This window comes from Anser cygnoides, chromosome 2 (genome assembly GCF_040182565.1).
Source record: "Anser cygnoides isolate HZ-2024a breed goose chromosome 2, Taihu_goose_T2T_genome, whole genome shotgun sequence".
Classification (NCBI taxonomy): domain Eukaryota; kingdom Metazoa; phylum Chordata; class Aves; order Anseriformes; family Anatidae; genus Anser; species Anser cygnoides.
Window position 1 is genome coordinate 15616703 of NC_089874.1, and position 25197 is coordinate 15641899.

Genomic DNA, 25197 nt, shown 5'->3' on the forward strand with positions numbered 1-25197 from the left:
CCTCTGTTAAGAAGCTTTATTTGACACCCACAGAAGCTGCTAGGAATCTTTCCATTATTTCAGAAGGAGCTAGACTGACGTTACTTAAAACACGATATCTGGCTATCTAGGCTTTGTTCCTTGCTGTTTGCAAAATTTCTAGAAGACTGTTGGCACTCCATCTCTCTCTTCTGTCTCCACATATGTAAAATGAGAATGACAACTTTACCTCAGAGGAATGTTGCAAAGCTCCACGTATAAACAGATTGGCATACTTGGGTGAAGTTGCTCAACTAACGAGAAGTGTTCTGATGGATGGGCGTCTCTTGGGAGGTCATAAAAACAAAAACACATCTCTGTAATTGAGTTTGGGGAAATTATTTTTGGGGCTTTCATAAGCCAAGTCTTATGCAAGATGATTGATTGTGCCTCCTTTTTTCTCTCTCTTATCACCTATAATATTTTTCCAAATCTAACCATGTTGACTTAGTGGCTTTATACATAACCAAACCACAGCATAACCCTCATACCTGAAATGTGCATACAAAGGAGCACAAAACTAAAATATAGCCAGTGATAAAAGCAATTACTTAAAAAAAGAAATGGACTTTGTTCCAGTTTCTTAAGTCCTTAGCTGGCTCAACATAGATAAAGTAGCTATGAAAGAACCAGTAAAAATTAGCCTGTATTTTATTTTGTGAAGAACACTGGGAAGTTGGCAAGAGGTAAGATTTTGCAGTGAAATAGGGAGGTGAACAAGTTGTAAATGACTCTAATATCTTCCAGATGGCATATTTTACTTGGGAACTGAGTTTAGAGTAATTAGAGGCATGTGAATTTCCTATAAATACTAAACTTCACCAGTTTGACACTAGAAAGCTCCATCGTCTCTGAAGCCTTTCAACTCCTAAGTGTTTCTTTTTCCCCACTTAAAGTGGAAGTCATGGATTTGTAAATTTGTCTTATTTGACAGACAGAAACCTTCTTCTGTGAAAATACAGCATTTTCCTATGCCAGAAAGTTATGAACTGAAGTTCCTCACTGAAGAGGTTTAAAATTGAATGTTTCTTCCCAGAAGACGTTTTCATTTTTATATACTAGGATCATTATATTATAATTTATTACAGTGTGTGACAAGCAATGAAATCAGTGGAGTTTGCCCTAACTTCCAAGATCAGATCTTTTCATTGGTAAAATGATTTTTGCAGATAGACATGCTGAAGACCTTAGCAGATGAATTTTGCTCTTACTTCCCCTAGGACTCTGCAAAACTGAAATGGTAAAACCTGGTCCACAGCCTCCGATTCTGTGTGACATTGTTACATTCATTCCTGGACTGAATCCTGGTGTTCACATTTCTGTTGAAGAATTTTCCAGGTTTTATTTGGTGTAAATAGAATAGAACTAAATAAATATAAGGAAAAATATTCTGTCACCACTTCCACCCTCTTTAACCATATATCAGTGTAAACTGGCTTAGATCCATGGACATAAAGGGGCTAATCTCATTTGCAGCAGCTGAAGATCTCTCTGCTGTTCTCAGTGGAGCAGTATAGATAAAAGTACAGATATAATCTTGCTTATTTAGTTCAGATCTTTGGTTCTGCCAGTCCCAGGTATTCAAAACACATGAGCCAAACAACCAGAAGCTTGTGATAAGATGAAGGATAATCAGATTTTAAAATAGTAGTGATTATTTTTATTACTTCTGGGTTTTCAACTTTTATTGGTTAAGGTATGTTGTATATCAGATTCCCCGGCTCTGCAGAGAATTAAAAGCTTGATTTTAACATAAAAGGTCAAATCCCAAAGCATTAGATGATTCCAGAAACCAGCGTAATAACAAAACCGTTGCTAGCATTAGTTGTAATCAAACTGTTACAGTGGGTAACTGTAGATCTTCATTGATGTCTTTGTTACATCTTTTCTCTTTTTCTCTACAGCATTGTCTTGCACTAAAATAGAACCTCACTAGTTCATTCTTAATGGGGACCCACTGTCAGTTAATGGCATTAGTAAATTACTGAACAGTGGCCAAATCCCAATGGCCTTATTCCCAGAAATCTCTTAGGTTGACAGGAGCTCAGCATGAGTAACTTCAGTGAGTTTTGGCCCTGGATGAAGACCATGAAAACAGCAGCTTAGAGAAGACAAACTGAAACAAAAGCCTCCCAGATTGACAAGGATTTCAGTAAATTACAAATCATTAACTGATTACAAATTGCTAATTTAAATATCCAGCACTTCAGAGAACTGTGTGATTCAGATGATACACTGTTTCCCTCAGGGTGCGCCATCCACACTGTGAATCCTGCAAAGCCAGAACCAGCTGAAAAGATTCCTGCCATGGGAGCTCGCTCCCACCTCCCCTGTTTGCACAGAGTGTGCGTGCCCTGGCTGGTGCTAATTCAACTGTGTGTGTGTTCCCACTCTGAGAAATGATCTCCTGGGGTTTCAAATAGATTTAAGAAAGAAAGCAAGAAAAACAGAATGGTCATTTCACTCATTCTGCCAAAGACATGTCCACATCAACAGCTGACTTGGCAGGATGGAGGAAGACTTCTGTTGGGAAGTCTTCTTGCAGTGGGAGTTACCTCCCCTCTGGGTGGACACTGCCACCGAGAGTCCAAGCCATCAGCAAAGGCTGCCTCTTCAGCACCCCCTCAGAGGTGTCACCTCACCAGGGTTGGGGACAGGAGCCCTGGAGAGCAGTCGGGCTGTGCGAAAGCTCTTACGTAGAACAACCTGACAGACGCTGAGGTTCCTGGCAGAAAAACAGCCTCTTTGGGGCTGTGCCTAATTTTTTTATTTTTAACAGCATGTGCTTCTTTTTCTTGTCGCTAATAAACTGGGATTAAGGTTGGTATCCCTTGAGAGCCTGCCGTTCTTAAGCTCTTAGCTCTGGGATACAGATTGCCTTGTGCCACAAGCACTGCAGTAAATCCCACACCGCTAACCTTCAGTCACTAATGGGGCACAAATCCACAGAGCAGAACCACTTGAAACTTGTTATTTAACTTTCCTCTTCCATTGCCTTCTGTTCAGCTAGGATGGAGAATCGTGAGGAATAAAAAAGTTTATTATAGAATAAAGGCAAAAGAAAGATATATTCTGGGAAACAAATTCTCATAACCAAGGATAGTCTGTCCAGCATGGATAATTTGAATTAGGGAGAGATTTAACAACTTGGTGAAAGGGGAATCAGAGAAAGAAAAGAAACAGAGAGGTGGAACATCTTCTCATTCTAACAGGTGAATAACCAAAATATTCATAACTGCCCTATAGGTGAATGTCATTGTAGGCTGCAGAAAAATACGGCATATTCAGATGTAAATTATAGTTGTATACACTTCACTGATTGCTTCATAACATAAATTTACATTTCAGCTGAGTTCTACGTAGGTCTTAGCAAGGATTTTTTTAAGGCAAAAGGCATAAGCTTTTGCTGCCCTAATAATAGGAAAATGTGCAGAAGCATGTAGCTTGGCAGGGCGGCTGGCTGCAGCACTGGCAGGGCTTTCCAGCACTCTCACTTCCCTTCACGTTGTGCTGTGGTGCATTTCAGTGGTCGCCAGCATGTTCACAACTGAAAACAGACGTGAGCACTGTTATCACCTACTAGAAACTGGAAATGAAAAATCCACCAAAATCTGTATTCTGCAGCTGTTTATGTTTTTTTCATTGCCCATTGCTCATTTTTATAGGTATGGGTTGGCCTTTTCCTTGAACCTATAACTTACACTTTCAAAAGGAAAAAAAAAAAAAAAAAAAAAAGAGCATGCTTTTTGCAATTCCTTTAAGAATTTGCAGAGGAATTCTAGATTCCCTCATCACTCCAATGGGAATATTTCCCAGCCATTGTGTTGCTGAACCATAAAATTAGGACCGCCTAGTGAGAGCATGCCCAAGCACTGGCTGGGAGGAGTGGGGCAGCACAAGATCCCTACCCTGAGCTTCAGCAGGCTTCCCTCAAGAGACCACCCCAAACAAAACCGCGAGTTTTATTACAATGCTAACTGAAAGTGAACACGAGTGGGATATCCGGAGAGACCCAGGCAAGCAAAAGGGAGTGCTTTTTGCATGCTGGCATAGCGGCTTCATGAGTAAAGCCGCTGACAAGCCACTGGCGTGGGCACACCTTTCCTATTTTCACACATGAACTCATGTGCTAGTCTTTCACCTGAAACTCAGAGCAATGGTTAGCACCGTGTTTATATTTACATCTCCATGCCATAAACCCTAAAGGACTATAACATTACAAGAAATATTTGCCACACCATTGGCAGCAGTAACTGAGCGAAGAATTGCCAAGTGGGAAATCCGAATTTGCAAACTCAGTACTCTGGGCTGTGTGCCAAGGCTGTCTGGGCGCTGCGGAGGTGACACGTTCAGGCTCCTCACAGGGAAGCCAATGTGCCAACTGCATCCCTGGCACAGCATCTTCTCCTGACATACTTATGGAGAAGAACTGCTACCAAGTCCAGAGGGAGATGCAAGCTGCTTTCTGAGCTTCCTTGGCAGAAACTCCACTTTCGAGTTGTGACTGTACTTTCCCCTATTTACAAGAACAGTTGTTTGTGATACACTACGGTCTCGTAGGATATTGAAAAGTGCAAAAATGACAGTAGGACTTCGGTTTCCAAGGATAAACTAGTAAAATCCAAAGTTAATTTCCCTGTAACAAAAATACTCAGTTACTGCAGCCCAGATTTCAGATGTTGCTGCCAGTGTGGGAGAATTCAAACCCATTGTTGGTTGCCAGGTGAAAGCCATGATCCCTAAAACATGAAGGTTGTAGGGACGATCCCTAGTGCTTCCCTTTTTCAAATCTTACTTCATACCTATTGTCTCACATCTAAACTTTTCTGTCTGTCAGTAATTTTTCAGAGCAATAGAAAAAAAAAATCCTCCAATCTCTGCAGGCCTGCATGACCTATAACTTGCAAAATCCATTAGAAGACAGCCTTTTTGTAACCAAATTGTTTCATTTACAACTGCATAGCAGCCAGAAAGAGCACTGTAAATTACAGTTCTGTCACTATAAGGGACAATGGAAAGGTGTGGGCAGGCTATTGCTATAGAGGAGGAAACCTGGGAGAGCAATAGAATTTAATTTGAATGTATTTTGCCTAATATTATTTCATATAATAGCAAAGCTGGTACTTACTCATCGATGATTTTTTAGTGGTATATGAAAGCTTTAGTAAGACTGTAGAAGATTGTTTATTCTTAAGGTGCAGCAGAAGAAAGATGCTGAATTCAAACCTTTTTCTTTCTTTCTTTATACAAATAGTAAAGCTATGAAAAATTGGATTAACATTTATAGATAAAATTGTTCGTAATATGTAACAATTCAGCAGTAGAGTTCTCAATATTAATTTGAAAAATCAGGTGCTTTTGAGGCTTGAGCACTGAATGGCACCTAGGTAACTGATGAAGTAATGCTGTCAGAGAAGAGCAAATAATGTCACTCAAAATCAGAAAGGGACTGACATATCTGAACCCCACTAATGTCAGAGGATGCAAAACGCAAATAACTTTAAGCATCTGCTCTTGAGCTGGAATAAAATTCTCTGCATCACAGTGTTTGGAATGCTGTGGTTTTGAGTGGTTACTCTTTCTCCTTAATAAGCAGTTAAGGATATGGAGAAAGGTTGTCTAGTTAAAAAGTCTTAGCACTTATTATTCCTTAGGGTCTGAAAACCAGCAGCCTACAGCCCTGAGTGCATCCAGTAGGTATTCCAGGGAACTTAGAGCTGGTATTCTTAAGTATATTTCTAATGGAAAAACAAACAAACAAAAAAAAACCCCACTCTTTCTGAGGTCTTCTAAAAACTCCTTTCACAACTTTCAGATCCTCCTATCCATCATAATGAAATTGTAGCAAGAACAGAGGTTTCATTAAAAAAATGCAGGTTACTCAAAGAGTTTGTAAAATTCTCTCATAAATGAACATTTCCTCTTTGTATTTCCACCAATTTGAAATGGGACAGTGAAGCTAACTAGCTGAGCAATTGCTACTAGAAAAATCAAATACATAGGGGGAAATGCAGTTAACACAATATTTCACATATGTTAATGCTTACAGTTCCATCAGTGTCAGCTTTATTTTCTACTTGATATACACCAAAGCTGGCACACAGTTTTAACTGATGAGGTAATGTCATTTTTAATTTAAGGAGCCTTAAGCCGGCCACTTTAACTAGTGATATCATCTTTGCAGTTGTCTCACGGGACTTCATGTAAACATAAGTAATGTGCCCTGGACGGTTTGGAACAGGGTTGTTAAAAATGACATTGGTCATCACAAAGACATTCTTTTTCCTTTGATCTCTTTAAAAATGTCAGACACGCTTTATTTTACTGTCATTTTTAGCTCTTCCGTGTATATTAATATGTTCAGAACATTTCAGTGAACCTAATAGTAGAATAAAGGTCTAAACAAATTAATGGCTACATTTTAATGTCAGTTGTAGTAGGCTAATGAAAAGTAAATGAGATTGTCTGGCTAACAGCAACCTGTTAAGTAAAACGGCAGCATGCCTGAGATACAAAGAATTACAGGCAGAGAAAAGCCTTTCACTACAATCCAACAGAGACCAGACCAGAACCCAGCCTCCAAATGCCACCGCATTTTAGGAAAAGATTAAACCAATTCTTCAGACTGTGTCTGCCCCTCCTTCCCGCCTAGGGTTGAGTGAAATCATCTGCTAGTAAAACTTAAAACCCGACTTGTCTCCGCACCTGCAGCTCATGCCTCTCCGTGACCATGATGCTCATTTGTATTCTCCGCGCTGGCTCAGTGCACCAAGCTGCCGGGCTCTCCCCACCCCACTGAAATCCAATTTGTGAGACCCAGCCTCACGTATTGGCATTTCTGGTCACCCAGCTGAGGAACCCTAACATGACTGGTGCTCCCAGGCCTATCACTATTGCATATTATTGCTTTTTCTTATGAAGTCCTTGAGAATCTAGCAAGTAACAGAGAAGGATTTAGCCCAGCCTGTTCAGTAATCATATGCTGAACAAGCATGAATATTGTAGCGTGCTCTTCTTGATTCAAATACCTAAGCAAAGGTGATTTGTAATGAAACAAGTTTTGTCTGAGAAAACTGAAGTGTTGATTGATGTGTGGATTTTGAGATTCAAAATTAGTTGTCCAAATAACGGGGAGAATAACAGATTTTTCTATCACTGAGCTGCAACATGGTGGAGTTTTGAAGAAAAACTAATGTTTATGGATTTATTTATTATTCTGTGGACATATGTTTGGAGGACAGCATATGGAAATCAAAGTATTGTTCATAAAGAGCTCCAGCCAAAAAGACATTTTTGAATTCATAACGGAACTTCACAGTTTGAAAAGAATGCTATGCATTATGTATTGATAACAACACTACACAGACAAAGAAACACAATTTAATAATACAGAATTGTGCTCATGAGATTTCCTTTTTTTTTTCTTGTTAATTGGTTACTTTAGCTGACATTGTCTGCAAGCATAATGGACACCATTCTTCCTAATAGTTCCATGTTGCCAGATGATGTCTACAGACATAATGTAGTCCATTTTAATTATTTCATTTTGCTTACATCTTTCAGCATAATGCATTTTCCAAGCAAGCTAGCATTTTTCTTGATTATCTATGTTGTGTTATGGTTTCTAAATTAATTAGGTCTCCTTCTTTCCTGGAAGTTAAAAGTTTCTTCCTTCCATTTATCTACCAGGTATGATTATGTTGAAGTGATTGATGGAGATAATGCTGAAGGACGCTTATGGGGAAAGTACTGTGGAAAAATTGCTCCCCCTCCTTTAGTGTCTTCAGGACCATATCTTTTCATTAAATTTGTTTCCGACTATGAAACACATGGAGCAGGATTTTCTATCCGTTACGAAGTTTTCAAAAGAGGTGAGAAACAATTTATTGTTATATAGCTGATCACTTTGTGATTTTTGCTTTCATCACAATTTTTAGGAATGGCAGGAATATGGGAAAATGCTTGAAAGATAAAATCGTATTGCCCTTGTCATTTCAATGTGGGGCATGTATTCAATGGGTGTAAATCGTTATGAATCCAATGGGTCAGCTGCATTTGAGGATTGACTCCTCTGGGTGTAATCTGATAGTCTTCATCAGCTGTTTGTTTGGATCTTCTTAAAACCATTAGCTTTCTTCTTTTTTTGTGATAATAATTGCTGTATGATTTACCATTTTATTGCCTTAACAGCACCTTCTGAGTCCCTGTCTTATTCTGGTTAGTGCTTTGCTCTGCATTCCCAATAGACAGCTGTGAGCTCAGAAAGGACCAGAGTACACATGGGCAGCAGATGATGTTGCTGTTCCTTTCACAAATCGTGTTTTTGGAGGTAAGGGAGGTAAGGGAGTGGGGAAGGTCACACAGTTCAGAAATTTGTCCTACTGAATGCTTGTGCAGGGAGCACAGATAGCGGTATAGGGTGCAAAAAAAGCCCAGAGAAACAATCCAGGGTTAACCAGACCTATAGACAGTCTTTCTGTGATAATTCTCTGAATCAATAGCTAAAAAGACCACGAGATAATTTTTTTGTCATATGCTAATTTTTTTGTCATATGCTTTCCCTATAGTTGGATGGAGATAAATAATTCATATATCCCATTCCTGAAGAATATAGGACCACAACCAGATAGTATACAAAAAGACAAGAAGCTTAAGACAAGGCAAAACCAGCCAACCAACCAACCAACCAACCAAAATTAAATACTGACTTCAACATCAATGATTTGAGTCATATTTACAAAAGCAGATCAAAAATCCAAATTTCCGATGCAAACCACTCCCAGACATTGCTATGTTTTAAGAACCAGTTCAAGTCCCTTTTACGTACCTAAATCAGAGCTGGATTTTCAGTTGTGTTCAGCACACGCACTTGGCGGTAACCATATTGTTAATGAGGAGAATCTCAGTAGTGGGGTCTCTCTTCAGTTGCACACTAGTGCTGCTCTGCACAGTGCTAATTGGGGCCACAGACCTCTTGTTCACCATCTTCCTTGTCTGTAAATCCACTCTGGGCTCCCAGAAATTCTTTTGGTGACCTTTAGGGTCAAATTTTTTGAAAGAGCTCAGCATCAAAATGACACCAAGCTTTCCTGAAAAATATCTCTATTTATTTTGGTGTCTTTAGGAGGCTAAACTCTTGAAATTGTGTCCTGAAGTTTCTCAGTGCTTATATATATACAGTACCATCTTTCATAAAGACCAAGGCTGAAATGTGAGAACAAGTGAAAGAATGACCTGTGAAACAATCTGTTTTAGTAACTGAGTGTTTTCAAGAAGAAAAGCTTTTATTTATTTTCTAATAGTGTAGTGGCAAGTCAGAACTCTGACAGGAATGTTGTGCTTATTTCCTTGTGTGGTCATTTACATTTCTCAGTGATACACATTAAGCACGTTAAGTTGGCATTATGAATGTGTTTTTACACACGCGAAAGTCAGGAAACTCAAAATTATGGCTCCCGGAGCAACTTTAACTCTAGTTCATTCCACATAAACTGTATATTAATGCAGAAAAGTTATCACCAGGTACAGCATTAGAAAAAGCTGTGTGTATACAAAGGGTACAAGTTATAGTTGCTGTGGGAACACATCCCTTTTTAACTTCAAAGTTAATGCATAGATGCTATTCCAAATTTGCATTTTAATTTCTGTACCAAATAAAGCTGACCAGTTTACCCTGTTATGCAGATGAAGCTCAGATGTGCACACCAGACTAGCATGCCCTGTTTTAGCATATTCACCACCTCGCTTATCATTTCCCAGACATGAGAAGCATTAAAATGATCCCAGTCCCAAGCTCCTGCAGCACTGAGACGAAGGCTGAACTGCACTTCAGCACTCCTACATCCCAGGATGTGAAAGCGTCTTCAGTTTTAGAAGAAAAAAAATTTGCATTACTCTACCTGTGCCCTAAGCTGAATCCTGAACCTGATGCTCAAAGTTGCTACAAGTCATGGAAATTGTGAGGAGAGACCAGCACATGTGATAAGTGATAAATGCATTAAGGTCTTTGAGAGTAGGATCTGCCTTAACTTCTCATCCAGCTCCTCAGCCATCAAAGCACTGAAGGAGATGTTGAGTTCCAGAACAACATGAAATCCATATTGCCTAACATTTAGTTCACCTGAAATGTTCCTTATTTTGGCTCTGGCAGCCAGCCTCCCATAGGATGGGTGAGTGGCCTACTGACTAGAAGAGGATCAAGATAGTTCACGTCCAACATTCCTAACCTTAGTTTATGGTGTAAATTGAAAGAAACGTCAGTGTCAACCAAGAAGGCAAATGATCTTCTGGCTCAGTGACACCTATAGAGAGCAAATGAAATGATCCCTTTCTCTTTCTTTGCTCTCTCTTTTGTCTCCTCTCCCTTCCCTTCAGCTCATCCCTTTTACTATGTTGCATGCACACACACACATGTAATCTCCCGCCTCAAAAGTATCTATTTTTTTAGGTCTCTGCAAAAGCCTTTTCTGCCAGTTTCCCATGAAGACTGCTTCATGGAGCTCATCGTAGCCTCAGTGTTCATTTAATTCCTGAGGTTTCTTCACAGTGTCAATAAAGGTTCAAAATCTGTGGAGGGCATTTTAGTGAGGCAGCTCTTCTGAAAACAGTTTTTTGTTTCTTGCACCAGATTGGCTTGAACATGTTTAAAACAATGCAAGCTGGTATTGAGATGCCATGTGTGAGTGTAAGGAGCCTGATGATCACGCACTCACAGAGCCAGGATTTGGCTGTATTTAATATAGCAATAATGATCCTGGCTTACATTTTATATTGCATCTTTTATTGGATTCCAAGAGGAGTACAGAGCACTTTATGCTATGAATGGCATACTCCAAAGGTATTGTATCCTGGAACAGCAGCTACTGGTGGGAGTGAGGAGCAACAACTAGGATATAACCCTCCCATACATGACAAGGAGACAAGAGAATGACAGGGAGAGAAGAGAAATATCTGGCTAATGTGTACGGGGGTGATATAATTATAGGCAAAATGTAATTTCCCAAATTGGAATGGGCCAGTTTACATGAGCATTAATATCTACATCTTCCAAAATATGCCATGAATTGTTCTGAATATTGATGTGATAGCTCAAGCATTTCCCGTCAGTGTCTGTTGAAGGACAAAAATACCTGAACTGACTAAATTCATTCAGCCCTCTCTCTTACATGCTAAATTTACTTGGGAGGTGGCCAAATCTGTGGGGGGTAATATGTTTGGCACATTCACAAGGAAAACATTTTCTATGGTGAAATAAGAGTATTCATATATGCAACAAGCCAGACTGTTTTCCTTCAATGATCTGTGTTAAGCATTGGAAATCCTCTAAGGCTCCTGACTACAGTCTCTAAGGAAGCTGGGCATCCTCATCCACGCTGAAAGCTCACACGCACTCATTCCCCGGCACAGACCTGTTGCAACCAAACTCTGTTGCCTGTGTCCTTCTTTTACTCCATGTCAGAAGAGCTTCATCTGAGTCATCCTACCCAAACTCCCCAGGTCAGCTGCCATCCACAGATGTCCCAAACCCTGTAAATCACTTTCCACTAAACTGGGAGTGTCAAAAGTCAGAGAGGGGGGTACCTGAGTTGACCCCATGGGAAGATGTGTGGGCAGTGCCTGCGGCTTATTGCGAGCACACCTGCAGATGTGGGATCCACAGAGAGGATTCCCGAGGGACTTAAATAAAGGAGAAACATGATCTGTCAACAAGAGATGGACTCTTGTTTTAGTCCCTTGTATTCACAAAGGCAAGTCCAGTGACCTGGCCTCGCATCTGCAGCGCCACTTTCCTGCTCTACCAAGAGCAGTGTTTGGAGCATCACTTTATGCCATGGTGGGGACATTGGGGAAACCAATGTGTCAACATTGACATTAGGTGACTTCTAGCAACACCGCCTGTAATCACACAGTTTATCATGCCTGCACTAACAGCAACATTTTACTGGTGCACCTGTGTCAACACCACTCAGAATGAGTCACTCACCCTTGGTACATGTACGAATTACCTTTCACATTTAGTTTGTCAAGGAGGCATAGGTCACATCTGGCAGAGTTACTGAGTCAGTGCTCCAGGAATCTGAAACCACTACTCCCTCTACTGAATTCACTCACCCGCTTTTGGAAAAAAAAAAAAAAATCTATTTCACCAATAAAAGCCTGTCAGCCATAAGATTTAAAGATTTGAGCTTGAAGGGGCTATAATTATTTCTCTAGGGCTCTGTCGAGATTTCTGCAGCTTACACTTTCATTGTTCCCACATGACTTTGTATTTGTCATATTTTTTTCTAGAGCTGGTACAAGTTTTCATATTGTTCCATACAAATTGAAAATTGGAGATCAGACAGTGTATGTGAATTGCGCTTTAAAACCTGACTATCAGTAATACAAACAAGCTGGCTGAATGATTAATACAGTGATTAAAATGAGGTGTTTCATTGAAAAGCCACCTTTGCTGCTGGAGAGACAATACAGCCTAATTTGTTTTCCAGCTAACTACTTTGCTTAGTAGCATAATGTTAACCCACGTGATTTTTTCTTTCTCTCGCAGGACCTGAATGCTCCAGAAACTTTACTTCATCAAGTGGAGTGATAAAGTCCCCTGGATTCCCTGAAAAATATCCCAATAGCCTTGAATGCACTTATATTATCTTTGCACCAAAGATGTCAGAGATTATACTGGAATTTGAAAGCTTTGAACTAGAACCTGATTCAAATACCCCAGGGGGAGCGTTCTGTCGCTATGACCGATTGGAAATCTGGGACGGATTCCCTGATGGTAAGAGAAAAATGGACTGTGATACACATAACCATTACTCCACAGTGTGCTGCAGAAGGCATATTCTCATTTTTTTAAATGCCAGAGTAGAAAGGTCCTTGTTTGATTTATATGAAATGAGTTGAATTAAAGAGAAATGGGGAAAACGCTCTGTAAATTCATTCAGTAAAGCATATCACAGTGTGAAGTACTTTTTTTATGAAATCTATGTACTTTTGAACAGTTGGCTTGGGAAAAAAAATGCATTTTTAGAGGGAATATGTGATAGACTTCCTACACTAAAATATGAAACCCTATAATGAGTCTCAAACTTTTACAGATAAAACACAAGGATTTTCCAGTAATATCCAAAAACTTGCACAAATTGGAGTTCAGGTACTAACTCTCCAGCCTGAGGAGGAACCAGGTTTCAGAACTGCTGTCCAAGCAGAGAATTTCTTTGCCAGAGCAAATGTGGCATCCATAGTAACACTCACTGAACAGTTCCCCAGGTCAACGGGCAGTCCCATTGCCATTCAGGTGGCATTGGCGATCAGGCACCACAGGGTTCCTCTCCCACAGTGCTTTCTCTTCCAGCAGTATAAACAAATCCAAAGGCTTTATCTTACTTTGCTAATTTATAATCTCCGATTAGCTGGGCACACATGCCAAGGTGGGCGTGTTGGTGCCCGTCTGGAACATACTTCTCTGACATCTCAATAATTTTCCACTTCGTTATTGACCACACTTGACTTTGTGTAATTCAGTAAGTGCCTAACTAGATATTTGCTAACTCTATGGAGCCAATGAGCCCTCATTTCACCTCACATCAAATCTCACATCCCTTTTTTACACTGAGACTGGTAAACAAATTAGTTGTGTGACTTCTTTATTTTTTCATTTAAGTAAATTTTCCAACAATAGCTAAGTCCCCTCTAGGTAGGGCAACCATGGACCCAGCTAGGTCAGCTGCAGCCTAAAAGGGGCTGCTCAAGCTGAGTACTTAACCTTTAGGATGCCTAACCACCCATACAAATTGTGCAAACCTCTATGTAAAACTTTTTGTGATGCCTTTTTCACTATTTCTATGTATGGTGCAGACTGATAAAGAGAAGCATCATGTAGCTGCCTTTTTTCTTCTTTCTTTTTTAACTTGTTGCAAAATTCATTGACTGATGAAAATTCATGATTGATGTTGTTTTGTTGGGTGCTAATTACAGATATTTCAGTTTTCCCCTGGTGTGCTAACCCATATTAATAGATATTTTCTGGCAGTTTCTACAAACTGCTAATGCTACATCAATATTTCATTTAAATGAAAACATAAATTCAGGAACATATTTTAATAACACATCTAAACTTGCCTGCTTTCCTAGATAAATCCCCAATATCATTTTAATTAAAGTATTTATTGATGCTGTGGTAAATAGGTACATGCATTTTAACATATATTTGTTCTTCCTTTTTGTTTTATGCTTAATGGTTTTATCATGGCTCTTTTCAATTCACTCCAATAAATAGCAAAGAAAGAGCCATAACAGTAACTGAAAGACTACTTAGTATTTAATGCCTCAGTTAGGAAAACAGTATTCTAACAACACAATAATGATGTCTGGAACATTTAATAATAGCTTTATTTGTATATAGGCCAAATCTTTTCAAGCTAAATTCCTGTAGAACTTGGATTTCAACTGACTTGTGAAAAGATGATCCAATCAATCAATTTATGTGTAATATTACCAAAAAGAAATGCATTATTGTTAGTGTCAGAGGGTTTCAAAGTAGTAATTTCCTGGTTCAAGAAAGTGACTGAGCCATACTGAAGAGCAATTAACAACAGGCATTATCTGCCTTCCAATTCCCTCACAAACTGTCTAAATCCAAAATGCTCCTGACATCCAATAATGGTGTTTACATGTTTGTAAATATTCAGCTGAATTTGTAGACTAGAAAGAAATGTTTCCTTAGATACAAACTGTTGGAGCTTGTAGTGGTTGTAGGGAAGCATTTCCTACATCATTTCACTGTGGGAGGCTCTTTAGCCAGCAGTCAGACTTTCTTGTTTAACTTAACAAAGGCAGAGAGGATGTGATTGCTTCTGTATACATGCATCACAGGATGAATACTTGAGAGGGAGAACTGTTTCAGCCAAAGAGCAAAGATGACACAGGAAACTGCTGGTATGATCTGGCAATAGACTGAAGATAGGGGTGGGAGGGAAGAGAGGCAACATAAATCTAATTTGCATCTACATGGAAGTAGTACATTTCTGAAAAATATTCAATAATGTGGCTGCCTTTGAGCAAGGGAGGCTCCTCCAGGATAAGTCTTTGTTCCTGTTTCCCTATAGTCCATGAAACAACATTTTGAAGATATGTTTTGAAGCACCAGGCTTGAGGAGCTGTCTCTGGTTGTGTGTACTGCTTAATCATTGGCATGCACCCTTGCACAGTTTTAGCCCACATCAGCTTACACTTCCCCACGTAATTCCCAAGCATGGTCTGGAGGGCAGCAGGAGCTGGGGGCTGTTCCCAGCAGGCACGCTGGTTATGGCCATCCTGCTTCAAAAGGAAGAGCCATATGGGAGCGAGCTGTGTCACACTGCTAGTCTGGTCCCAGGAACAGTCCCTGGCCACTGACCGCAGGTCCAGAGGATGCTCCCTGGCCAGCTTTATTTCCTCATGTGGACATAGACATAAAGAAGGAAGCTATTTCACTTTGCTATACTACATTACTGCTCACATGCCCTGTTGAGGTAGAGGTTAAAGCCCCTATTGCACTACACTTATATAAACACAGAGTAGAAGGATGTCTAGCTCTAATAATGGGGCAGACAGCTGGCCTTAGAGGAAAGCAATGTACAAGGAGTTTAACACTTTGTTTTGTTTTACTATAAAATTTTATTCTAAAAATGTTTGGAAAAAAATGTATGTCCTTCAGTTCAAGTTCCCTGATCCAAGCAACACAGCTCTGGTTTGCAGAGATTATGATTCTTTTTGTTGTTGTTTCTTTTTTTTTTTTTTTAATAATATGACACAGAGAACAGTTTGGTGGAAAGTAGTCATAACTGTAACCAGCGCAGAATGAGGTGGGCAGTCTGCTGAACATGGTGCTCTCCCCTAACTCTGGAAAGTAGGCATCAATGTTTGAGCCAGGTACTGCCAGTCCCTGAGCAGAGAACAGCACCCCTGCATCAGTCTCCTCCCCCCAGAAAAAAAAAAAAAAAAAAAAAAAAAGAGAGAGAGAGAAATTTTCTCTTAAATAAAAAATAACAATGATATTTAAAAGGATATTTTTTGTTCAGAAAATTCACCAGCAACCATAATGATCATTCATGAAGAAGTTAATTCTGAAATCTCTGTCATGTTCGTGAAGTCCTCAGCCTTCATGGTCATCCTTTTAGTTGGTTGAATCTGGCAGGTGCTGAGTACTTGCATCTTGATTCTGCAAAACAAGTGCTTATCTTCGGAACACACGAGCGGTTAGACTCACTTCAAAAGGAATTCACAGAGGACACTTACAGGTCTGAAGTTAAGCACTAGTGTAAGTGTTTTGCCGGTTCAGGATGGGAATGGTAGGCATTCAGGAATGCCTTAATCCTGGTATTTTTTTTCTACATAACTGTATGCCACGGGAACCCTTTGGTCTATTCTTTAAAAGAAAGCAAAAAGTGAAACACTGTTGGAGAGTATTTGGGAATTACATGTGCATTTTGCAAATATTGTGCAGAAAAGGGATGGTGGTTTGAAGACAGTAACAGGTAGAGCAGGAGCAGGAGAGAGTAGATCACAGAATAGAAATGTATGATTTTGAATAAATAAACTAGACACCAAAAATGTCTTTGCCCAAAGCACAAATACACCTCAACGAGCCTTGGCCAAGAACAGTCCATTGATGACTTTGAAGAAAAATAGCCCACTCAAAACCAGGACCAGCTTAAGTGACGAATTGCACATATTCATCATGCAGCTCTCTTTGAAACTCTATAGACTGTCTACTAGGGCTCAAAAGTAATTTAAAGAAGTTTACATACGGTTTGAGAACCACAGGCTGAGCATTGCTGCTTCGGTCAATACAACGAGAGCTTCCACTGAATTACAGAGCAAAACAGGAGACTTTACTGCAGTTGTTAACATCAGTGCAAATGAAGGTTGCTATTAATCTTGATGTTTTCCTCCTCTGTGTGGTTGCTTTCTACACTCTTGTGAGAAACCATTACAATATAAGAGTGTATGTAAGCTCAGTGTGACTAGTGGACTGTGAGAACAGGATTCATTTTTCAATTCTTTTCTCTTTAGCATCCTAAATAGTGTGCAAATATTTTGCCAATAACAATCACACTGCTGTGAAAATACTGTTCACAGCACACCAGCACACTTATAAAGGCCAAGTTTAAAATTCAGTAAAATGGGAAGTTAGCCGAACATTTCTTCTAATATTTTAGAATTTTTTTCTAATATTCTAAAAATATAGAATATTAAACATATGCTAATGTTCTAATAAAATATAGTATTTTTCATTGCTTTTTTTTAATTATTACTGTATTCCAAAAGCTCAGATTTCAACCAAAAGGACAAATACATATTTCAACAAGTCTCAAAATTAGCTGATACTTACAGTCTCTGAAGGCTAGAAGGGCAAACAGCAGATTTGGAATTAATTTCACCTTTTATGCTGTCAGTTGTATGAAGCAAAAGAAAAGAAGAATAAGTAGGGACAATGTTTCTATTTAGCCTTAAGCCGTCAGCTATATTCTATACAGATGATAACTCAGATCCTGTAAACCTTCACACATATTTACTAAGAATAACCAAGGATTTATTCAAGCACTAAAATTAGACTCTGCATTTTGGGGAAAGCTTGCAAAACAGCTTTCTCAGTTATTCCTCCGTCATTTAATCTGAAAGTAGCTGTTTTCTACTACAACATACCATGCCAGTGGAGAGAGGAGCCAAAGTCTCAGGAATAGCTAAAGCATGTGCAGTCAAGTGAAGTAGCAGGCTCACAAAAATGCCTCTGTTCTGCAGGTAATGTAGAAGTGACCTTGAGTGAGGACATTTCCAAGTGGCTTATATTTGGAGTAAGCCTTCCTGCGGGATGCCAGCAAAGTGACATGATGGTCTACAGGCAGAGCCTGCAAAGAGCTTTCTGGGCCTAATGACTTTTCAGCACCTGCTAGCCTAAAATTCCCATCTGGGGCTGTATCTGGTCTATTATGAAAGCTCATTTCAGGTCATAAAGAAGAGTCAGGAAAAAGGAAAAAGGCAGGAAAAAAGAAGAATTTTAATTGTGTTAGCTATTTATATAAGAAAAGTAAGAATGTCTATTTGATCCAGTTCTGCTTAGATCAATACTGTATTAGCTCAGACGAGTAAGGTTTACATGTTGTGCAAAAAAATTCAATACCTTTTTCTGTCATGTTCTGCAAGTTTTTGGCTCCCGCATCTACACAGCTAGCAAAGGGAATAGTACTGTGATAGCAATGCCAATCTGCAGAAGACTGAAATGCAGAAACATTAAATGTGTCTTAAAAATTATAAACCAGTGAGTCATGGGGAATTTTAAAGCCTGTCTGCTTTAAACAAAGTTCTCTTCTGTTTGTCATTTGAAAGAGGCTTCCCCACAGGAAATGGGAGGAAGGAGGCTCAGAATGTCTTAACATGATGGCCTTATACTCCCTGTTTTCTTGCAGTTCAGAGCAAGATCAGCGACTGTAATGTCAAAAGACCATCATGTGAAAGAGCAGGATCAGAGCTGTTTACACATACAGAATTATATATATGTACCAGAACTGCAGCAATTGGAGCCTGAAGTAGGGTATTGTTTTGTTATAAAAAGGCTAGTAATGATAACAGTCAAAACAACTACTTTCTTGCTACAGATAATAAAACTGTAAAGCTTTAATAATTTCTAGAATGAGAAAGAAACCAACTCATATGCTCTATAGGGTGTTCCACACTGTCAATACCACATTGAACAACCCTGGTGAAAAAGGCTGGACTGGCAGGTACTATAAATGCCCTGAGATTGCCAAAGTAACTGAAGACTAACTCTGGCCAGAATATGGTTTGAAAAATAGATGCTGGCAGGAAAAGCTGTATCATCTGAGCTCTCTCTTTCTGGCAACTCGAAGGCCTTACAGAAATGTGTAGCTTACATAATGAAGTTATTCCAAGCTGGAACTGTTTTACTTGTTGGAAAATGCCAACAAATGACTACAAAATGATGTTAGCTGTGGATTTTCTTTGAACTGTGAATAATTAGGATATATAAACATTTTATATTTTAAACTGAAAGTTAAATGGAGTTCCTAGAGATATGACAAGGTGTTAATTTAAGCCTGGAAACCAGCGGTGTAAGCATCAGAATGACGTTCTCTGATTAGTTTTATGATTGACTCCATGCATGGCGTTTTAGCATTATCTGTTCTTATTGTTTGTAAGCACAGATGTATCACTACTCAACAGCCTAGAGACCTATCTGTAGGGAATGCTCAAGTGCAAGAAGGCCACATATGTTAGTTGTGATTTGAGTAGCTTAATTAAGGGAAAAGATTATCTCACTGCACAGGAAATCCAGAAAAATATCAGGAACCAGTTTATACATTATTAACACTGAGAGAAATCATGTATATGTGCATGTGTGCTTGTTCTGTGACATGGAGATATACTTAAGAAAGCCTTGCACTTTTGAACGGATTAATATTTTTCTCTTGAATTCTTTTACAATATTCTTTAATATTGAGCATATGGGTGAACAATCCATGAGGATGTCCTGAAAGTCTAAACAGGAGGGAAAAAAAGAGAATCTGGTCATTGCCTCAATACAAGAGCATTTTTATTTTTTTTTTCCCAAATCTGCTATAAAATTAAAAGATTGTCTGCAGCATTGGGCATAAATCCTGGAAAATGCTGTATGAGCTTTTCCCAGAGCTAAGGGTATTCAGCATCTTGTTGGCTGGGTGGGCAAATCAGGACATTCAGATGTCCTTGTCATAAATAGGTGCTTCAACCACACTTTGGAAAATACTTTTGCTGTTTTGTACATGTAATTTTGTGCATCATTGCCCTCTCTGTGCACTTTAAAGGACATGTTTTTGAAATCCTGGTTCTTTACGTTTTCAGAGGTTTTATGGAGTGTTATCTGGAACATTTTAGAAGTAAGATTACTGGGGCAGGGTAAGCAATTTATTGTTCATTGCTAAGTTATTGATGAGGCTGTGATTTTAAACTGTTGTAGAGGTTCACTTATTCCTGCTGAGGGAATCTCTTTGGGAAGCTATTGTAGTGTCATCTATTGTTGCAGCAGAAGTGGTAGTTTACTATTATATTCTGTCTTTTTGCAGTTGGGCCACACATAGGGCGCTATTGTGGGCAGAACAACCCAGGCCGCGTCCGCTCTTCAACAGGGATTCTTTCAATGGTATTTTACACCGACAGTGCAATAGCAAAAGAGGGATTCTCAGCAAACTACAGCGTGTCGCAGAGCAGTGTATCGGAAGGTCAGTATTTATTCATCCTGCAGAGCTTCTTGGAGAATATTCTCTGTTATGTCTTCTTGCACACCAGGTGTTGCATTAAACTTTAAAGAAACCTTAAATAAATAAGATGGCGGGGAAGGGTTGGTTCTGTTTTTATTTCCTTTTTTTTTTTTTTTTAAGTACAGCTACCCTTTGAAAAGCTATGTTTTCCTCGCAGTTTTATTCCTCAGTATTGCCAGGAAGTTGGAAGAATTATCATGAAAAACTGTGCTGACCGAGGAAACACAGGAATGCGGAGCAATTGAACGGTTACATTAAAACAATGAAACATGAACAATGAATGCACTATCCAAAGCCTTCTTTTATTACATGGAAAAAGCTTTGATGATCGATTTCTTGAATAAAAAGAACCCATTTAATAATACATGCTCTTGTTAAACCATTTCATAAGCTATCTAAGCTTTGTTCTCTCTGTTACTTTTCTCCCAGTTGCCTCATTTTCATGCTTACTCTTTGCACAGAGAATGAAACCAAGTGAGGGAGACACAGGAAAATAATGGGCTGTGTTACAACATGTCCTTGCAGATTTCCTTGCTTTGCTTGATGATAAAACACGCTTTAAATCAAACTCTCCTTTCTGTGACTGAGTTTTGAGTAGATTCGGAGTTGATGTAGCTGTTTAATCAAAGAAGGAACAAAGGAAAAATCAGTAAACTGAAATTATTCCTGTTTGTCCTCACCTCTCCTTTGTCCTTGCATCTTCATTAGCTTCCATGTAGATGCATAGCAAGGAGGAGGTAATGAGATATATCCCAGCTGGCATGGATGGGAAGAATCCATAAGAATGGACACCTGTTTTTTAGATCTTTTAATATGACTCCATGTCCCGGTTTCAGTTAGGACAGAGTTAATTTTCCTCCTAGTAGCTGGTAGGGTGCTGTGTTTTGGATTAGGATGAGAAGAGTGCTGATAATATACTAATGTTTTAATTGTTGCAGAGCAGTGCTTACACCAAGCCAAGGACTTTTCAGCTTCTCGCTCTGTCCTGCCAGCGAGCAGGCTGGGGGTGCAGCAGGAGCTGGGAGGGGACAGACCCAGGACAGCTGACCCAAACTAGCCAAAGGGGTATTCCATACCATCTGGCGTCATGCTAAACGATATATAAGGGTGGCTATCCAGGGTGGGGGGCCGGGCTGCTCGGGAATAGGCTGGGCATCGGTCAACAGGTGGTGAGCAATTGCATTGTGCATCACTTGTTTCGTACACATTATTAGTAGTAGTACTATTATCATTATTATTATTATTATTATTTTCCTGTCTTAATAAACTGTCTTTATCTCAACTCACGGGCTTCACTTTCCCGTTTCTTTCCCCCATCCCAGAGTGGGAGGGGGGAGGGTGAGCAAACGGCTGTGTGGTGTTTAGCTGCCGGCCGGGTTAAACCACAACACTCCAACCTACCATGACTTGTGTCCTCTGTAGTGGCTAATCCTTCTGATTCCAAGCAGAAGTTGATTTACTTGAAGTCTTACCCTAAAGTAGTTCAGTTTCTGTACTTCACCCAAGGCCCCTACTACACTGAAGCAGCAGGGAAACGGGGAAATGGGTGGTACATCACAGGAAATGCAGTTTTTTCAGCAAGCTTGATAATTCAGTTATGGAGCACCTTAACTACAAATTCGTCTCCAAGGCTAAGTAAATTTTCACTTTCACACTTTACAGAATGCTTTCTACTTTCCTCCTCTTTAGGTCCAATGCACAGAAGCGGTAAGCTGTAGCTCTCAAAGCTCAAGATTGCATTTGCTCAACAGATGAGGTGAATCAGAGGCAGCAGCAGAGCAGGCTTCCCATAGTAACGTGGAAATGGTAGTCCTGACCTTAGTACTGAATCCAGACAGCAGTCTCTAGTAGGGGGTCTTGAAAACTTTTACTAAGCACCCACCCCTCTGTTAGAGACACAGCTACTTCTCTCAGATCCAGACAAGGTGTGCTAAGAACAAGTATGTACCCAAATGTCAAGGCCTCTACTTCACATACTGGCATTTTATCTTAAGCTACCAGTAAAGGAATGATTTATACTAATATATGGTGAAGTTCCCAAACTGAAGTATAGGCACATGTTCTGCCCTTGCAATACGGGTGGTAAACCCCTGGCAGGGGTTCACAAGCAGCTGTTTCTGAGGATCCATCTAAGGCCACTGGCTTCTATTGCTTCAGTAGTAATATCTTTTTGAAGAGAGAGAAAAGAATTCAGACTCCATGCCCTATCAGCCTTTGAACTCGCTATATGGACTGGATTGTCAATTGACTCTAAATTATCTAGGTAATTTTTGTGTCAACAGAAAGAGATTGGAGGGAGATGGTCAACTCATTTAAAATACAGCACATTACAGAAGAGGTGGTAATTCCCTTGTGTCAATACTCTTCTGACCTGGTTTCAAATTTAGTTGATCTGTTTCTTTTCAGTGTCCAGGACCTAAAAAGAATAGCTTGAATTTTGATAATATTTTTAAAACATTTTACACTTTTTGTACTCGAGTAAATAGTTCTAAAATAAATTTGTTTTGTACAGTCATGTGGTTTGTCTTTCCTGGCTTTGTGTATAATTATGAGTTGAACATACATTGTTTTATATTATGAATCTACAGAAGTGAGTGTGCTACCCTAGAAAAGAGAATTCTATTGTCCTGTATTGAAATGGCAACAATGTTGGGCTAAAAATATTTGTATAGCATTATTATTGCAGGAATTGCCATGGCAACTTGAATGACAGTATTAAGAATGACACTATAAGCCCCATACTGCCTCACTTGAAGTTGCTAAAGAATTCAAAGTCACATAAAAATAAATTCTTTAGATATTCATATTCAAAGCAGGAAAACATTCTCATTATTCAAAGTCTATATCAAAAAGCTGACCATAGTAATGATGGTAATTTATTTTTCTTCAGATTTCCAGTGCATGGAACCACTAGGTATGGAGTCAGGAGAAATTCACTCTGATCAAATCACTGTCTCCTCCCAGTACAGTGCTATCTGGTCTTCAGAAAGGTCTCGGCTAAATTACCCTGAAAATGGATGGACCCCAGGGGAAGATTCTACCAGGGAATGGATACAGGTAAAAAGATAATACTTTAAAGATATTATTAATAATACTCTGTGGAATTTTATTGAACGTGGGGAATGCAAAAGAAAGAGCAAAATAATACAGTAAAGTACTTCCACATAATCTAAGAATCGTTGCAAGTGAATAGCTCACATTCCTTATTAGACACACACAAAAAGACTTACTCCCAAAGGTATAAAAAAAAGGAAAGGTCAGGAAGATTAATTCTTCTGCTTCCTACGTCTATTGTTTTTTCAGTCTTCTGGGCACAAATAACAGAGATTTTGGTTTAGTGGAAAAGTCAATATTAGCTTAACATGCACTTAAAGTGGAATGTCCCAGTAAACTGAGCATGTGCTATGTCTCAAGCTGATTATAGTTAAGCATTAATACAGGACGGTGTTTTCATGCACTCAGATTTCACCTCAGAAGACCTAAATCCCTTCTAGAATATCTCACATATGAGATGAGTTTACCTGTCTCTGTACAGTGGCTATTCTTCCACGTCCTTAAACACAGCTTTTTTAGCAAGACTGGACACTCGGGCTTTGCAGTGATAGTGCAGGAGTAATCCTGCAAACATGTGCCCCCATGAAGGCACTTCTTGGGTTCAGCAGGTCTGCTCAAGCTTGTTGCTTGCTAATTGTAACCAGCTCTAAGGCGTTATGGTGCATGATTCCTGAACAGGATAAAAGTGCTTGTATGAATTACTGTATGCAAATAGCAGTCTAGAGTAACAGGCCAGTATTAATTTCGTTAGGCGAAAAATACTGATTTATCTTGATTATGTGGGTTGACTTACACTTCTTGTTGTGTTCTAGTTTCTATCTCTTTTGGCAAAAAAAAAAAGAGAAGAACTTGAGCATATTAGACCAATGTTAGTGATATTGACAGTTTGTTCATGTATGTGAAACTTTCTTCCTGCTCCTGTTGTTTTCTGTAGGAAATTACTAACTGACATATAAAAACAATGCCTCGTTAGCCACCAATAAGAATGTTCACATTGGTTTTTCCTGTGAGGTTTGCTGTCTGCAAGAAAGCTTAAAAACATGTTGAGTAGTAGTTAGTAAAGAGAAGAAAGAGGGGGAAATCTTTCATTTCTGATCCTTGGCACACAATGGGACTCTCAGGTGTCCTGTTTAGGAGCCCCTACATGTCCTGAGCTCTTGGCAACTTGGTAATTGTGTATGATGGACCTAATCAGGCTACAGAGTGGCAAAAAATTCTGTTAATCCTTTTTCCTTACTTCGGAATAAAAGTTAAAATCTCCCCAGCCTTATCTAAGTGCTAGGCTTGTTATTAATCATTGCCACTTGAAATCTGTGGAATGCATGTAGAAAAAGGGTGGAATGCAGCAGAATCAAAGTCCATGTGTTTCATATGGTCAGAAGGCTGGCACTTTTTTTTATTTCCTTCTTTTCTGCTGTCACTTATGCATTTATGACTGGATAATCAAAACAAGAGAACTAGTCAAATCTCATTCATGTGTTCTATGTGCTTATTAACTTTATTAAGTTATGATGACTACATACGTATATGTATAGCTTAATCCTTTCACTTAGAACTAGATCTTTCTGAGAAAAAGTTTCAAAGGCCTTTTTTAACCATTAACTTTTTTAATAACAAACACATAACAGAATCCAAGCTACTCTGCGGTTTATGCTTAAAACATCTGAGAGTACCTCAAGCCTCCTGCCCAGGAATTTCTCAGCCTCCTTTGTGTTCTGCCATAAACCAGGGTGCTCAGTGGCTGAAACAATTACCAAGCAAAATGCTGAGCAGCTTTACGCTGCCTCCAGGTACCCCATCAGCCAAGAAGTTGGAGGTTTATTGTATGCTA

At 39.3% G+C, this 25197-nt stretch overlaps 1 protein-coding gene across 2 annotated transcripts in view; it reads left to right on the forward strand.

The window, feature by feature from the left end:
• Positions 1-25197, forward strand: part of NRP1 (neuropilin 1) — a 112948-nt gene that overhangs the window by 38872 nt on the left and 48879 nt on the right. For both annotated transcript variants that reach the window (XM_048076533.2, XM_048076534.2), the window contains exons 4-7: positions 7708-7889; positions 12566-12793; positions 20118-20273; positions 23203-23369. In XM_048076533.2, coding sequence (XP_047932490.1) covers positions 7708-7889; positions 12566-12793; positions 20118-20273; positions 23203-23369 — 733 coding nt within the window. The remainder of the gene's footprint in view (positions 1-7707; positions 7890-12565; positions 12794-20117; positions 20274-23202; positions 23370-25197) is intronic.